The sequence below is a fragment of the Poecilia mexicana genome, unplaced genomic scaffold (assembly GCF_051168715.1).
Source record: "Poecilia mexicana isolate PSO_F unplaced genomic scaffold, ASM5116871v1 scaffold_17, whole genome shotgun sequence".
Classification (NCBI taxonomy): domain Eukaryota; kingdom Metazoa; phylum Chordata; class Actinopteri; order Cyprinodontiformes; family Poeciliidae; genus Poecilia; species Poecilia mexicana.
This window is the reverse complement of record NW_028263386.1, coordinates 30,547,062-30,564,952: the sequence shown is the minus strand read 5'-3', so window position 1 is coordinate 30,564,952 and position 17,891 is coordinate 30,547,062. Positions and strand designations below refer to the sequence as shown.

Genomic DNA, 17,891 nt, shown 5'->3' with positions numbered 1-17,891 from the left:
TTTTTTTTTTATTTGTTTTTTTTTGCATTTCAAAATTACAACAGTATTTACAACATGTATGTACAGGTGATTAAAGATCATGTTTAAATTGAAACCTTAACAACTATAAAATGCAAATTGGAAAGGCAAAAGAAAAAAGCCTTTGTGAGCTTTTGGAATTGATCTAACTGTATTTTTTTTTATAACAATACCATTCATTGATTTTTGAAGTAGGTCTTGCTCTGTCTCAGGTGGAGCACTGAAGCCAGGATTTGGTTTTCCTGCGTTCAGTGGAATTGCTCGCCTTTCCTGGCTGGTTGATTTGTTTGGGGAGCTTTCAGTAAGAGCGGCAACTTTTGAAGAAGACGCCGAACAAGGCTACAGCAAGATGACAGCACAGCTGCTAACGTCTGACAGCAAGTTAGATATTATCTTTTTTCTTACTGCATTTTTGACAACAGATCCTTTAACATAATGATAAAGTTTCCTGACTAATTTGGACATCAGAAGACAGTTTTGAGTAAATTGGGTTGGCAGAAGCCTAGTGTTCTACTGCTTCTATAGTTCCACTTCATTTTCTTGCAATATCAACTGTATATTAAAATTGCACTATAAATGTCCACTCCATGGCAAAAATAAGTTGCTTTTGGTGGGTTTTAGCTTACTGGCTAAAATTCCCCTGGCCAAAGAATGTCCAGTGTGTTTAAAAGCAACAGAAAAGGTCATTTTCTATGTTGGTGAATCAGTTATGCAGACCATGTGCTGACCTCAGCATTTGCAGCATTAGTGGTGAGGTATGCAGTAGTTCCACAGATCCCAACAGGAAATATGTTTTTTTTAACAGAATAAATCAACTAGTTAGACTTTTTGTAACAACCTGGTTAAACATTTTTGCTTTAAGTGTTTAATTATTACCATATAGGACTGCCTTTTTATAGGCCTGTGATTTTATCAGAAATTTTAACTTTACTGAAAATTTCGAGTAATGTAACAATATAAATCAGTGTTTCTGAACCTTTTTTGGGCCAACGCCCCCCTAGCCTTTATTCAGGTCCCTCACCGCCACCCACCAAAGAATTGGCAGGCTACTTTGCACTGACCATTGTTTTATCATTAATATTACTGTCACTATTGTAGATGTTTTGATTTTTATGCTTGTCAGGGTTTCCCCCAGTGTATTATAAGCCTGGCGGCCCGCCATGCTTTACTAGCCCCGCCCAGGCTAAGCATTGCTTGTTTACGTTTGTAGGAAAATAAAATAAAATAAAAAAACGTTTTTTTTTGTTGTTTTTTTTTTAAGCTAGGCTGCAAGCATCTCTTTATCTCTTAGCATTTCACTAGCAGAGCAGATTTATTCCTAAAGGATAGGTTTATAATAGGTTTATAGTTTATGCATTTAAAAGCCAACAGCGCGCGGACCAATCATACAGCTGGCGCCTTTGCGCTTTGCCTCGTGCGCTGCCGCTGCTTTACCTCAGCGAGATCACACGCGCCTCCTTTCACTCAAACTGGACACAGGCTGACCTGTATGGATATTTACATAAACCTACTGTGAGGAATTATGATCCTCTGGAGAACTCTAGGTAAGAGTTTTAAACCCGCTGCGTTAGCTTTGGTTGCGCAGCTCTATGTGAACCGCAGGAATCATTTGTAGCGAATTCAGAGATGCGTGTTGTGGAGCGGTGAGAATGATTTATCTTTGTGAACGAACAATTATATCTGAGAAACTCGTCCCATAAACTCGACCAACCAGAATAGTCTCTGTGATGCTTATTAAAAACTCAACAGACACGAAATGGAAGAGCTACTAAAGCCACTTTAGCAGCATTGAATTAAATCTCCCATTTGTTGCGCATCTCTGCGTAGTGCAAGGGATTACCTAATCATGCAGGGCTGGTCCAAGGCTGTATGAGGCCTGGACCAGACTTTGACTTAGGGGCCCCTTTTGTTGCTAAAAAATAGCAGCACCTCTAACAGCTTCTGTGTTAGATTTAGTAAAATATAGGAGAAGGGAGTAGTTTGATTGGCCAGCCTAAAAAGCAATAAGTTACAATCGCAGTTTACTAATATGTATTTGTAAATTTAAAGATTAAACTCACAGCATCAAATTGTTGCTATGGTAACAAAACAATCTAACTATGAATATTGTTCTTTGAAGTTTTACAAAGTAAACTTGCCAGCTCCTTAAAATTTTGCATTTAAATGTTAAACAATTTAAAGTCATTTAATTTATGTATGCCTAAACAATTGAATAAAATTTAACAGCATTGATAATCTCAGTAAACAAGTGTTACATTTATGTATCTGTGGTATGTTTTAAAATATTAGCATTTGATGATTAATGACCAGATAAAATATGTACAACATGCCAGTTTAAACTTTGAACTATTTGCAAACCGACTGAGCTCTGCAACATTAAAACATGGATAGAATTGTAACTACATGAATATTTGGGTTGCCACAAGGTTAAGTTCCGATGCACTCGTGTGTTTGAAGAGGAAAAAATAAAATGTCCGCAGCACTCCGATGTAAAAATATAAACAAAAATTTATTCCACAGTTTTTTGAGTAAGTCTTTATAAGAGCAATAAAGTCCTTCACTAGCCTCCACAAACAAACTACGGTTGAAAAACCGTGCTGCTCAGTCGCTCCCTTAGCAGCGCCTGCTATCTGAATGCTATCTGCTGTCTCCCTTGTTCTACACGACCCACCTCATATGCATAAAATTGCCAGGTGGCCAATTAAGCTATAAAACATACTTCTAGTAACACTTATTCACAGTAAAACATCATGAAATTAGTTACATGCAATATTAATAATTCTACCTAAAATTTCAACAAAAACACTTAGTACATTTCTAATTAAGCAAATACATTTTAACAGTAACTGAATACTTTATACATTAACTTGGCCTCCACAATTAATCATACCTCTTCTTCTCTTCAGTGTTTGTCAGTTTCTGGTGGTGCAGCTTTGTGCTGCCTTCAGGAGACTGGGACATCAGAGTATCATCCATAAAACTTCACCCACATGGCATTTATTGTGCAAACCAGAGCTTTCAGTGGAAAAACAAAAGTTCCAGGTCCTTTTAATGCCATATAAATATGAGACAGAAACATGTCTATATCTTTATATAGACCTGTCTATTGATTTATAGATTAATAGTTTTACTGGACAGAAATTACAAAGAACAAATCTGGTTCTTAATCAAATCCTAATGAGTCAAATTGAAAGTGTCATAGAGTCATCAGCCTCATGACATTAACACTGACATGAAAAATAATATTGAAGAAATAAATATATCAAATTTAATTAAAAACATAAATAAGTGATCAGTTCTTTGCTGTTATGGTCTGTAAGATATATTTATTCTCAGTACTAGATGTGGTCTCAACAAACCCATGGCATTTCAACAATATTATTTTACCTTTTATCTAGAAATAGTGTGTTTATTCTTGCCATATAGTCCTCTGTATTAATTATTAGTTGAAAGGTCTTGCCATACCAGTTTATTCCTCTGTATTTACTTTAGTTTCTTAGTTTTTTCTTGCATTTTGTTCTTCATTTATTTCTATTTAGTTTTCTCTGATTAGTATTATCCTCTCTTGGTTTATTGCTATGTAAACTTTAGTTTCTTTCCTGTTGCTAGATTTATTTTATCGTTTATTGACCATCAGTAATCTTCACTCATCACCTGCTGCTCTGTCTAATCGTCATGTTTCACATCATGTGTTGATTTTTCACTGTTCAGCATCAGATTCTCTGTTTTTATGCCATAATTCACATCTAGTTCGTCGCTCCGTTTTATGTCCCTCTTCCCCTGTTTCAGAGTTTTGCGTAATGTGCGCGTCTTTTTTTTTTTTTTTTTTTAACCCCCAAAGGTGCGCAACGGACGGGAAACATATCGATGGTGAAAAGGCAGACTGACATAAACCGCTTAAAACAACGGAAACAATTTCTGCATTCTGATTATTGAAATTTAAAAGTGCTGTGGTACCGTTGTTCTATCACACCCGCTTCATACTGGACCACTTACAGCACCGGTGTTAACGCTATAAAATGAACACCCTCTATCGTGGTATCACCCATGGAGGGATTTCTAAATGGGTTCATTTTTCAGAGGGATACACAGTGAGGTGATTTTAGCTACCAGTAGCAGGAGAACGGAGCTGCGCCAAGAAGCTAACAGAAGCTAACAAACACTGAATAGAAGAAAAGCTGCCATGTATATTGTTGCAGCCAGACATGGTTTAATGTTACACAATACAGTTTTACCAAGTTGCACAAAGTCTAAACTGGCATTGTTGTGCATTTAAGGTGTAAAGTTTACCTTCAATCAAACGCCCCCCAAAGGTATCCCAGCGCCCCCCTTTTGTAAAAATGTCCGCCAGCGGCCCCCTGCCGTCCTCTGAACACCCCCTGGGGGGCGATACCGCCCACGTTGAGAACCGCTAATATAAATAAAGACAAAAACTTGCAAATTTTCTGTAAATGTAATAAAATTGAAAATTTGTATGAGTAAATAGGGACATTCCTACATTTATGAAAACTATAAACGGCTAAAATCCTCCTAAGGTCAGTGAGCTCGGCTTGCTTTGACAGAAGCTGGCCTGATTAGTTGCAGTATCATTAGAATCATATTAGATTGTACATAATTGATTTTGAATATATTTGTATAATTAGCTTGAATAATCTCAGTATATGTTTTTGTCTTGTAATAGCACCTAGAGATGACATTTGTTGTGAATCAGCAATACAAAAACCCACAAAAATTACATGGACATTTAGGCAGGTTTGCTCCCAACTTTTAAAGTGGGAGTTACAGCCATGTTGATCATGGAGCTGTCGGAGGTCATCAAAATGGCCACTGGGCAAGTATGTTTATAAGGGTGCGTTCACACTGTAGCCTGAAGTGACTCAATTCCGATTTTTTGGCAATTCCGATGTTTTTGCCGGGACCGTTCACACTGCCAGTAAATGCGACCTGCATGCGTTCTGCAGTGTAAACGGGCAAACGACCTGAAAGTGTCCCGCATGTAACATTAAAACATGCCTGGCTGCAACTGTATCGACGGTAAGTAAGGTAAAGTAAGGTAATTTTATTCATATAGCACATTTTCAGCAACAAGGCAATTCAAAGTGCTTTAAATGAGTTAAAAGGAAATACAAACAAAATGACAAACCAAAGGAAAAAAGAGGAAAGAAAACTAATCTAATGTTCTAAAGCAGTGGTCCCCAACCCCCGGTCCGTGGACCAATTGGTACCGGGCCGCGCAAGAAATAATTAAATATTTCCGTTTTATGTATTATTTGAGTCTGGAGGATCTTTTATTTTGAAAATCCTTTAACCAGATTCTCTGTTACTTGCGCACCAACATTGAGCCCACAAGCAGCAAAATGAGTGTGAAACAGATCAGATGTCTTTGGAAAGTTTCTTTGCAAAGGGGAAAAGGCCCAGAGAAGAGACAGGAGGATGGATTTATCCCAGATTTATCCCAGACCGGTAGGCGAGTCCCACATTACAAGCCGCTCTGGCGACCGGCTGCTAATGAGGCAATGAAGCTTAAAACTGCTTCGCCGTGCACATAGAGACCAAGCAGGCTGTGGATATAAGCAACACTTCGGGTGTCATTGCCTCCCATCACTCCCAGATGTTACCGTCTCATTGCAGAGAAACAAGCTCAGGGCTCCCGTTAGTCATTATCGTGAGTTAAAATTTTCACGAAAGTAAGATGTTCGATTTTGTGGCGCATCTGTGTCTTATTTTGAAGGGATATGTAAACGTTACCATAGCGACCAGAGTCAGAGAGCATTTGGGCAGTGGTCGAGAGGAGATGAGTAGAGCTTGTGAGTCTTAAGTCTGGTTTAGACGGCAAGATTTAAGAATTGTCGGCCGATTCTCCAAACCTTTGTGACGACAGTGCTGATAAAAGTACAACAGGTTCGATCGGTTCATGTTCAGCCACACGGCAGGAGCAACAAACCACACGAACCGATTCCAGTCACAAACATCGCGATTCCAGAAGAAAATCCACAAAACCCCCAACATCGCATACGGGAATTTAGAATAACCAAACACAGATGACGATGTAGAAGCAATAGTGATAGTTTGTGGAGTCATTTTAAGAGATAAAAGATGTAAAAGAAAAGGCGGTGGATAAAAGACAGCGGGAGTAGCCGCTCTATTTGCTGCACTATGATTTGGAGTTGAGTTATGTTTTTTCATAGTTAACATTTTTAACTGAATAAACATAAACATATATAATAATGACCTTTACATATAATATCATTTCCAATATCCACCGGACTCACAGTTGCGCGATATGTCAGCTGTTTGGGATTCCCCTCTGTTCTTATGTCAACGCGCTTTCTGATTGGCTACCTGTCGCATTCAGCAGGTTGTATTCTCGTTCCCAGTCAGGGTAAACCCCACAGGCTGCAATAAAAAGGCCAAGACAACCCAAATTGGTTATATTCAGGGTTTAGCGGGAAAACCAACATGCAGAAGCCTTATCCGATTCCAAGTTCGTAGTTATTCTAATTCTGATTCCATTTCTGGGCTGTATAATATTGATCTAAATAGTGCGTAGTCCACAATTTCTGATATTACTAATAAACTAAAATAATCCTTTCCTGGGTTAAATAGGGAGTACTCCACCTAAAACAAAAAAAGAGGAATGGCAACATTCAGACAAAACAATGGGCAAAACAAAAACACGAGTGAAGGCGGTGACGTCAAAGGGCCATGAAGAAACGTTACTGAGCCCCTGGCAAAGTCTGATAAAGGTGTTGTTTATCCAGGAATGTCCTTAGGAGCATCCAGCTTCGCAACTCCATGGATACAGAAGGGGCTGGGGAGGGAAGAGTGATGTGTTTACATATCTTCAAGGAGATTAGAAATATGCAGCCCTTCTAAGGCCACATGGTGAAAGCCAATTCATAAACAGAATGTCTTAGGTCGGGAAGGTTATAAATTTCAATCTTCACTAAAGTCTCTCCGATACATCTCAGTTCCCAATCATCCAAATTAGTTTGGTTGTTCCACTGAGCCGAAACTAGCAACTTCTCCAAGATCGATTCCATCTGGTTAGTGAGTTTTAGAGTCCTCGTCTCAGTCCACACCAACAGTCTGAGTGTTCGCTAGTTCGGCCAAGTCCGTCACAGATTTGTCGATAAGCCAGGAATCCGCAAGCTCCAAACAGCAGAAATCCTGTTATCATGAATAAATCCAGGGTGAATCCCGCCAGGTGTGTCCCCACAGGACAAGAGGGCTCTCCTGTGCCCAGACTTCTCGTCGAAAATTTGATCAATTGCATTGAGAGATCGGTTGACCAGATCCATAATTTGTAGACTTGGATGATGTGCAAAGAAAGGCTCCAAAAATCTAGAAAAAGAAAAGATAAAAACAGAGCAAGCAGGGCAGGGAGGGAGCAGAGGAAAAAAGTGTCCACCTTCATCGAGAGCAAGAGAGAAAAAAAACCTCTTTAGTGTTTGTTAGCTTCTCCTGCTACTGGTAGCTTCACCGTGTCAGTTCAGCATTTCATCAGCTGATGACGTTGCCGTTATTCACTTGTCTAGTGCCTGTCAAATATTTTGTGTTTTATTGAGGATTTTTGTACATATGTTTTGGCAGTGCTGTGATCATGTCAAAGCAGCAGCTTGTATTAAAAAGTGTTTTAATGTTTGTCTGGATGCTGCACTCTTCCATAGAAGAACAACAGAATATCGATCTTATAAACGTGATGTGTTACTGACTGCAGTGAAGTGAACCTCCGGGCGCTTGAGGAGGGAGCTAGAGAACGGCTGGCCGAAATTAGTATTTATAAATCGGATCAACCTTGAGCTAAATGCCGCTTGCTCGGCGGATATTGGAAAATCCAATATCCAACTCAAAACTAACTTCACTGCAGTTGGTAACGCAATAAAACCACTGGGATAAAATTTGTTTTGGTCTGTGGCCTGCAAAGATGGCACTGAGCGACTGCACCTAAACGCCCCACAAAGTCTGACGCAGTAAAGTTGGCTCAAAAGCTCTATTGGGCAATAGCAGACAAAGAAGGCAGCTCTTCTCATTATCATAACGATGCAGCAGAAAAACTTCACAACTAACAGAAAAACAAAGAGCAGAAATAAAGCGAGCAGAAAAGGGAGAAGCAAAGAAAGAAAAAGCAAAATATCTTTTTTTTATGGAAACTCGTGTAAGGAAAAGGAAAAACTAAATATATATTTATGCTTTTATTTCTTATCAAAATATATATTTATTTTATTTATATATTCTTTTATTTATATATGTCAGATATACATTTATTCTTGTATTTATATATTCTTTTATTTATATATGTCGGATATGCATTTATTCTTTTATTTATATATGTCGGATATATATTTATTATTTTATTTTTTGTTATGTCGGTTTTGGTCGTTCATACTCGTCCTTATTTTGTTATCTGAGCATTGTGTGGTGCGGCTATCAAGGCAGACTTAGTTTCTTTCGGCTGTTTGCGTCCATTGAATGTAAGTAGTATTATTAGTATTTTATTTTGGTTTCTTAAAGACCTTAGAGCTGTATTTGCATTTGTCTGTGGAGTACTATGGTTGTTTCATGTAGTTTATTCGCATTGTGGAGAGCTAAAGGTTAGCCGTTTAGCATTAAGCTATTAAGCTCCGTTAATTAGATGCAGCTGTTATTTGCTTTCAACATTTCCAACTGAAATGCCTTATTTCTCTGCTAGTTTATAATCGTCTTTAAGCACGTTTATTCCCTTTGTGGACATTTGGTTTTACAGACAAGTTCTCATAATTTGTATTTGTTTATCTTTATAGAAAACCACACACACATACGCACCTGTACCCGCACACATGCCTTTGTGTGCATGGATGAACCTCGAGAGCTAATTAAAGTAAAGTAAAGCTCAATTCTGGACTCAGATGTTCTCTTCTTTCACCAACTCACCTAAACATATATATCAGCTGTCCTAACCTGACATCCTGGAGTGATTGCTTTTCCAAAACCCAAACCAGCTTCAGTCTTTACAGCGCTCATTTTATAGAGTTGACATTGGTACTGTAAGTGATCCAGTATGAAACGGTAGCACCACAGCACTGGTGAAAATATTAACACAAATCCATATTGTTGGAGCTATTTATTCTTTATATTCTTTATCCATTTGAATTTTTGTTAGGTTGTTCTTAAATGTATATTTTTGTATTATTTACAGAACTTATTTGTAAGTTAATAATTGTTGATTTCATTTATTTTTTGTTTTATTATTTTTCTTATTGATATTTTTTAAGTAAACAGGAAGTGAGGTGGGTTGGTCCACTTTCTATAAATGTAGGGGCCTGGTAAAGGACCAGCAGGCATTTGGGTTTGGGGCCTATGGTTTTTACCAGTGCAAGGAGGTAGCAGAGAAAACAAAAGGAAGTTTGAACTCTGTAATTGTTTTTTTTTTTTTTTTTGCAAAGATGTCAAAATAAATCATGAAGAACAAGTTACAAGTTTGGATCCTGAACCTTCTTTAACTGCATTGAAATACTTGACCCCAGTGTCTCAGTGGCTTATTGGAACTTTGTTGGATGTTTGGTTTGACAAACAATCGCCACTACACATATCACCCATATCCAAATGAGGAGAGCTTCAGCTCATAGAACCATGGATGGAGTTAAGGCCTTTTTTGACAAACATAAGTGAATGAAGTTTATTTTGAGAAAAAACAACAAAAGGTAGAGACAAATGGAGGAAATGCAACATGTATTTATTTTTTTCTTTCAATTTTATGTGATTGTAGTCAGAAGACTCGGTAAATAACTTGAGAAAAAATCAGCAAGTGAACCAATTTTGAAATTGGTTCACTTGTTACCAAATTTAAACCATGGTATTATGAAAACAATGTTGATCCACACAGTAGTTTATTACATAAAATTAACAATTATAAATTCAATTCAATTTCAGTTTATTTTGGTAAGTTGTCAACATTAAGCACAGGAAACAAAAAATAACCATAAACAAACCTATAATTTACCAAAAAAGAAATGGGCTGAAGCCAAAGCTTATACTTGCCTGCCCTGTTTATATGTAGCAGCATACCATCATAAAAATATCTTCTGTCCATATAGATCAGTGGTCCCCAAACTTTTTCATGTGAGGGCCACATAACTTTTCCCTTCTCTGGTGGGGGGCCGGAGAAGGGAAAAGTTCTCCGGCCCCCCACTTACAAACCCCCCAGTGGTTTGTAAGTGGTCTGTTACAAACCACTTTTTCTGGTTTGTAACAGAAAAAGTGTGACGTTTGCAGGAGTGCCTAAATGTAAAAATGTATTGTTTTCCAGAACGCACCATCAAATAACCCTCTCTGGGTTCTTCACAGAAAGAATCCAGGAAGGATTATTGTCCGTATTTTCCTAACTATGAGCCGCACCGGACTATAAACCACAACTCCAAAGTTTTTTTTTTAAACCAGTAAACATACACATATAAGCCTCAGATATCTCTGCCGCTCCAGGTTTTCCACAGTGATGCAGCAGAGGGGGGCAGACACCCAAAATCTGAGTCATAACAGGTCAATTGAATATCACATTTATTACGGTTGAAAAAGAAAAAGTTGCCAAGTTTAGATTTAACTGAACTGATTACAGTAGTTTATGAACGGTAACTGTAACAATAAAAGTGCTGATCCTTCGTGTCTGCTACTAGCATGTGCTAAATGAAAATGGGCGTCTTCTTCTGCTTCTTTGTCTTTAGATTTCAACGGCAGCTTGCATCCATTATTGTTGCACTACTGCCATCTACTGGATCCTAATATCGATACCTCAAATTCTCATAATGATCCCAGTATTATTTAAAAAACTGTTAAATAGCATTTTCCCTCAATGCAATTTAACTGATCAACAACATTCTCAAATTTCAATTCCCTATTAAAACCTAATTCCGTTTTAATGGGCGCTTTCTTCTTTTATTTCCAATTTTGACTTCCAATGATTCACTTTGTAATGGTCTCGCTATGGTGTCTTGTACCAAAACTAACCATCAGCCAAACTCCTTTCACACGAGTCAGGATTAATTAGTTCTTCCTTTATTTCCATGTAGAATGGAGTGAAACTGTCAAAACACAAACAACTCAGGATGAGCTCAGAGCAGCTTACAGAAGTGTTTTACATTCAGATACATACATTAGAAGTACAACTGATACAACTACCTCAGAATGCTATGAGCTGCAATGCTACGTAACGACCTGAGAAATCTTAGCAGCCTGCTAGTTGGCAATGACGTAGCACACAATGAAATCGCCCGCAGGTATTTCCAAAACTAATTCAATAAACAAGTTACTTTTATCTTATGTTAACATAAAGGCTCGTTTTGAAGTATAAGCTGCTACTTACAGGCATTGCTTTGAAGAACTCGACCTGGAATGCGGCGTTCATAACAGACATGTGTTCATCTATGAGAGGCCCCATAGACCAAAACCTACAAACTCTCTTACACGTACTATCAAACCCTCTCACATTCGCTATCAAACTCTCTGACAGAGTTTGATTGCAACGGAAGTTATCTTAAAATTTCAGTTTCTGATTGGACCCCTGGCAGGCTTTTCAAAATAAAAGCGGACCTCCGGTTTATGTTTGATTCATGTTCTTTCAACCAAATAAATTGGGTTACGTTTTAATACCTTTAAGGCTTTATTTCTTAATTTAATTGCTTCCTTACACTCACTTGTCCACCATGGCACCTTTTTCTTATCACTAATACTCCCTGACTTTTTTATAGAATTCTCTGCAGCTTCCATTATTATCTCTGAGATACTTGACTTTACTTTTCCCTTCAGATTTACTTGTCCTAACTGTAAAACTAATAGGATTATGTATTGCCGCCTTTGCTGATTTATCAGCCCACTCGTTACCTACTACCCCTATATGTGCTGGAACCCATACAAAAACAACTATTAACCCCATATTTTGTATTCTAAATAGAGTATGCAATAATTCTAATAAGATATCCATCCTACAATCTGTACTGTTATGTTTTATGCTTATCAAAGCCAAGCTTGAATCTGAGCAAATTATTGCTTGCAGTGGTTTTACGTCCTCTATCCATTGTAATGCCAATACTATAGCTAACATTTCTCCTGTATAAATTGATAACCCATCTGTAATTCTCTTCCCTATTTTCAAATTGAATTCTGGGATTGCAAATGCTATTCCCATTTTTCCAGCTATTTTTGATGCATCTGTGTAAATTTGGACATGTCGATAATACTGATTTAAATGTGATTGCACTGAATATCTATCTACAATATTTGATTTGTCTTGTTTCTTTACCATTGATGATATATCTACTATAGTTTCTGGCAGAATCCAGGGTGGTAATAATTGATATTGGATCTGTTTGACTAATTTCTAAAACATCCATTTTAAATTCCTTTACTTCCTTTTCAATTTTCCATCCATAACTCCTCATCTCTTTCTTTTCCTTTTCCCAACATGACTTTAAAATTTCCTGAGTTGGATGATCACATTTATTACCCGTCAAATGTAACCAATAATTAATTCCTAGATTAGTTCTCCTTAGATCTAATGGCATTTCTCCCGTTTCTATTTCTAATGCTTCTGTAGGTGTTGTTTTAAATGCTCCAGTACACAATCTTAATGCTTGATGTTGAATATTGTCTAATTTATCCAGATGAGTTTTAGCTGCTGAACTGTAAACTAACCAACCAAAATCTAAGTCAGATCTTATCATTCCTGTATAAATCTGTTTTAGCGATTGTCTGTCTGCCCCCCATTCACTACCAGCCAAAAATCTCAATATATTCAATTTTCTCTTACATTTATCTAGAATCTTTTGAATGTGAATATTCAATTTTACCTGCTCTATTTTTTGATTATATAATTTTAAATCTATTACTTTGTTTTTTTCTGAGAAAATATAATTACTTTTGTTTTATCCACTGAGAATTTAAATCCCCATTTCAGAGCCCACACCTCTATATCAATAATTACCTTTTGTAATTTATTTTCTATAAACTCAACATTTTTCCCTCTTTTCCAAACAGCCAAACAGCTCCATCATCTGCAAAGAGTGAACAACCCATATCCTTTCCAATATTTTTGAATATGTCATTTATCATAACAGAAAACAATAATGGGCTTATAATACTCCCCTGTGGCGTTCCATTTTCCACGACATATTTATCTGAAACTACTCCAATTCTTACCTGTAATTTCCTGTTTGTTAAAAAGTCTTTAATCCATTCATATATTTTCCTCTAATCCCCAGTTTGTGTAACTTAATTAATAAACCCTCTACCCACATCATATCATATGCTTTTTCAATATCGAAAAATACAGCCACTACACTTTCTTTGTTTACTTGAGCTCTTCTAACTTCATGCTCAAGACATAACGTTGAGTCATTAGTGCTCCTCCCTTTACGAAAACCACTTTGATAATTAGAAATATATCCCTTTTTATTTAAATAATACACTAATCTATTATTAATCATTTTTTTTCCATTATTTTACATAAGTTCAAAGTTAATGCTATTGGCCTATAACTTTCTGGTTTTGAATGATCTTTTCCTGGTTTAGCCATCGGTACAATAATAGATTCCTTCCATAACTCTGGTAATTTTCCCTCCTCCCATATTTTATTGAATAATTGTAATATTATAGCTTTTGACTTATCACTTAGTTGACTTATCATTCTATACCAAATTTTATCTTCACCTGTATTTTTGGTCTTTCTGAGCACACAATTTAATTCCACTTTGGTAAAATCAACATTCAAAAAATGATTTATTTCTTCATCACTCTGTATTAAAATTTTATACTTAAGAACAGTATTTTCTCTCCCTTTTCTATCCTCTTCGCTAATGTTATTTGTGCTATGTATCTTACTAAATAATCTTGCCAATACCTCAGCTTTATCCTCATCTCTAATTATGTCAGCATTCTCTACTTTTAATACAAGATAATCAAACTCTCTTTTAATACCATTCATTTTTTAATTACTTTCCATATCTTCTCAATTTTTGTATCTCTCCCTATTGTACTACAAGCATTTCTCCAATATCAATCAATCAATCAAATTTTATTTGTATAGCACATTTCAGCAGCAAGGCATTTCAAAGTGCTTTACATAATTAAAATAAGAACAGCATGTGAGAAAGAGTTAAAAAAAAAGAAAAAAAAACATAATTAAAACGCAAACAGTGGGAAAGAGAAATAAAAAGCTGTCTCCAACCCTTTTGACTTAAGTCAAAACATCGTTTGACAAGGACTTTAACCTCTCGGAAACAGTGAGAAAGAGAAATAAAAAGAAAGTGATAAAAAGAAAAGATAAAAACATTAAAAATATAAAATACATTGAAGGCATCAATTGCCATAAGCAACTCTAAACAGGTGGGTTTTAAGTTGAGATTTAAAGGCACTCAGTGTTTCAGCTGTTTTACAGTTTTCTGGAAGTTTGTTCCAAATCTGTGGTGCATAGAAACTGAATGCTGCTTCTCCTCGTTTGGTTCTGGTTCTGGGGATGCAGAGCAGAGCAGAACCAGAAGATCTGAGGGGTCTAGACGGTTGGTACAGCAATAACAGATCTTTAATGTATTGTGGTGCTAAACCGTTCAGTGATTTATAAACTAACAACAGTATTTTAAAGTCTATTCTTTGAGCTACAGGGAGCCAGTGAAGGGACTTTAAAACTGGAGTTATGTGCTCTATCTTCATGGTTTTAGTGAGAACTCGAGCAGCAGTTTCTGGATCAGCTGCAGCTGGAGGATTGATTTATTAGTCAGGCCTGTGGAGACGCTGTTGCAGTAATCAATGCAGCTGAAGATAAACGCATGGATGAGTTTCTCTAGATCCTGCTGAGACATTAGTCCTCTAATCCTGGAGATGTTCTTCAGGTGATAGAAGGCCGACTTTGTGATTGTCTTAATGTGGCTCTGAAGGTTCAGGTCAGAGTCCATCACTACTCCCAGGTTTCGGGCTGATCGCTGGTTTTCAGGTGTAATAACTGAAGCTGTGCATTGATTCTAGTTCGCTCCTCTTTAGGTCCAAAGATAATAACTTCAGTTTTGTTTCTGTTCAGCTGGAGAAAGTTTTGGCACATCCACACATTTATCTGTTCTAAGCATTTATTCAGTGATTGGATGGGTTCAGAGTCACCTGGTGACATCGTGATGTAGAGCTGGGTATCATCCACATAGTTATGGTAGCTGATCTTATTCCCCATTATAACCTGAGCCAGTGGGAGCAAATAAATATTGAAAAGAAGGGGTCCTAGGATTGAGCCTTGGGGTACCCCACATTTGACCTTTGACCCCTCCGATGAGAAGTTTCCAATTGAAACAAAGAAATCCCTGTTCTTTATGTAAGATTCAAACCAGTGGAGCACTGGACCGGAGAGTCCGACCCAACTCTCCAGTCGATTCAGTAAAATGTCATGGTCAACAGTGTCGAAAGCTTCACTGAGGTCCAACAGAACCAGCACTGTGGTTCTCCCACAGTCTATATTTACATGGATATCATTGAACACTTTTACAAGGGCCGTCTCCGTGCTGTGGTGAGCACGAAAACCAGACTGGAAGGAGTCAAAGCGATTCATTATTGTTAGGAAGTTATTTAATTGGTTAAAAACTGCTTTTTCAATAACTTTGCTGATGAATGGGAGGTCAGAGGTCGGCCTGTAATTCTGCAGTAGTGATTTGTCTAGATTGTTCTTTTTTATCAGTGGTTTGATAACTGCTGTTTTCAAAGTCTGGGGGAAAACACCTGAAGACAACGATGAGTTACTATTTGGATCAGATCATTAGCAACAACAGGCAGGACTTTCTTAAAGAAATGTGTGGGTAGGACATCCAGACAGCAGGAACTGGAGCTTAATTGACTTATAATTTCTTCTAGGGTTTTATAATGAAGTAGTTGAAATTGGGTCATTTTTCCTGCATTTGTTTTGTTTGAGCACAGCATTGGTACTGGCTTTGGAGTGGATGTGCAGATTAATCCTCTGATCTTTTGAATTTTCTCTGAAAAGAAACTGGAGAACTTGTTGCAGGCTGCAATAGATTGAAGTTCAGGTGGCAGCATCAGAGGAGGATTTGTGAGCCTGTCAACAGTAGCAAATAAAGCTCAAGCATTGTTAGTGTTTTTGTTTATATCTGCAAAGAAAGCCTCTCTTGCATGTTTTAGTGTTGTGTGATAGTTACGTAGTCTTTCTTTGTAGATGTCATAATAAACGTGTAGTTGAGTTTTACGCCATTTCCGTTTGGCCCTACGGCAGAGTTGTCTTGCAGACATGCATTTCTCCATGGAGATTTCTTCCTACCAGTCACAACCTTCACTTTAATGGGGGCAATGTAATCAATGATATCTGAAAGTTTGCACTGAAAATCATCTACAAACTTATCTACGTCATTATAGGTTAAGGGCGAGGAAGAAGAGTAGATTTGATTAAATGTTTCTGCTGTGTTTTCTGTGAAAGTACGTTTTGTGATAGTAGCATTTTGTCCAAGTGGGTTAACGGATAAAGAAGATTCAAAGATAACAGCAAAGTGGTCCGACAGGCGACATCAGTTACAGAGACATTGGACATATTCACACCCTTACTGATAACCAGGTCCAGTGTGTGTCCTTGAGTGTGTGTTGCTTGACATGTTGTGTTAAACCAAAACTCTCTAATATATTAAAGAACTTTTTTGCCCCTCGGTCTTGGGGGTTGTCAACATGAATGTTGAAATCACCGACAATTATCAAACAATCGTAATCAATGCATATGATAGAAGTTCATTGAAGTCCATAAAGAAATTTTCCTCATATGTTGGGGTTTTGTATAAAGTTAGTGTCAAAGTTCGTTTGTGGCCTTTAACCTCAGTTCCAAGATACTCAAAAGACATAAAATGACCCAGAGAGATTTTACTACAGTTCATGGTATTCTTAAATATTGAAGCCACGCCTCCTCCTTTTTTGTGTTTTCTATTCTCACTTAAAAAATGATTCAATTAGTATGATTGCTTCATTATTGTCATTCAGCCATGTTTCTGTCAGAAATAAAACATCAATATTACACTCGGTGATGAAATCATTAATTAATAGAGCTTTAGCACAAAGAGATCTGGTGTTTAAAAGAGCCAGTTTAAGTGACTTGGAGGCTGAAAGTTCTTCAGTCTAAGGTTCCTGTAGGCAGGGGATCAGTTTGAGGTTTGAATTAAGACAGCTGCTTTTTGTATTTCTGTTTTTTCTAACTTTTCTTCTAGTGATCCGGACAGGTAATGTCCTGCTATGAAATGTCGGGGGGCCAGACACATTCTGGTGGAAGACGGTTGTAAAAATCATATCTGGACCCCGGTCTCAGACCTCAGAAACGCAGAGTGCCGGATCCTCAGGGAGGTCAGAGGCAGGTGGCTTTGATGAAGTGAGGTCTGCTATGTTAACGCCCTAGCTCTCCCTAGAGAATCGTGCCGAGGCGAACCTGTTGATCCATACTATCCTGCTGAGAGGAGGAAGAGTCTGTCCGTCTTCCTCTCTGACCCGGATCCTCCACCAGCATCTTCAGGCAGCTCAGGTGCAGCCCGACTCTCTTTAGTGATTGACTTCCTGGGAAACTCTGGTCTTGTGAGTGAGTGTAGGAGCAGAGAGGGAGGGGGGATGGAGGAGGGGAACCGGTCAATCTGTTCCCAGTCGATGTTTTATCAGTTTGTATTGGAATAGTTTGTTCTTGATAAGCGGAGGCTTCCATCCTAGTCACACATCCTTGAGCCTGTTCTTCTGAAGAGATGGTCACATTGCTGTTCTTGTTGATAAAATGAAAATGTTTGCAGTGAGCAGCCTTATTCCATGTTTGTTAAGATTGCGTCAGCCTCTTCCAAAGAGGTGAAAGCGCTACCAGTAGATCCAGAGGTTATCGATGAAGGTCACTGAGA

At 37.7% G+C, this 17,891-nt stretch overlaps 1 protein-coding gene across 2 annotated transcripts in view; it reads left to right on the top strand.

Annotated features, from left to right (window-relative positions):
• blvra (biliverdin reductase A) overlaps nucleotides 1–17,891 on the top strand; it is a 39,342-nt gene that overhangs the window by 15,633 nt on the left and 5,818 nt on the right. For both annotated transcript variants that reach the window (XM_088014972.1, XM_088014973.1), the window contains one exon: nucleotides 231–399. In XM_088014972.1, the coding sequence (XP_087871098.1) occupies nucleotides 231–399 (169 nt within the window). The remainder of the gene's footprint in view (nucleotides 1–230; nucleotides 400–17,891) is intronic.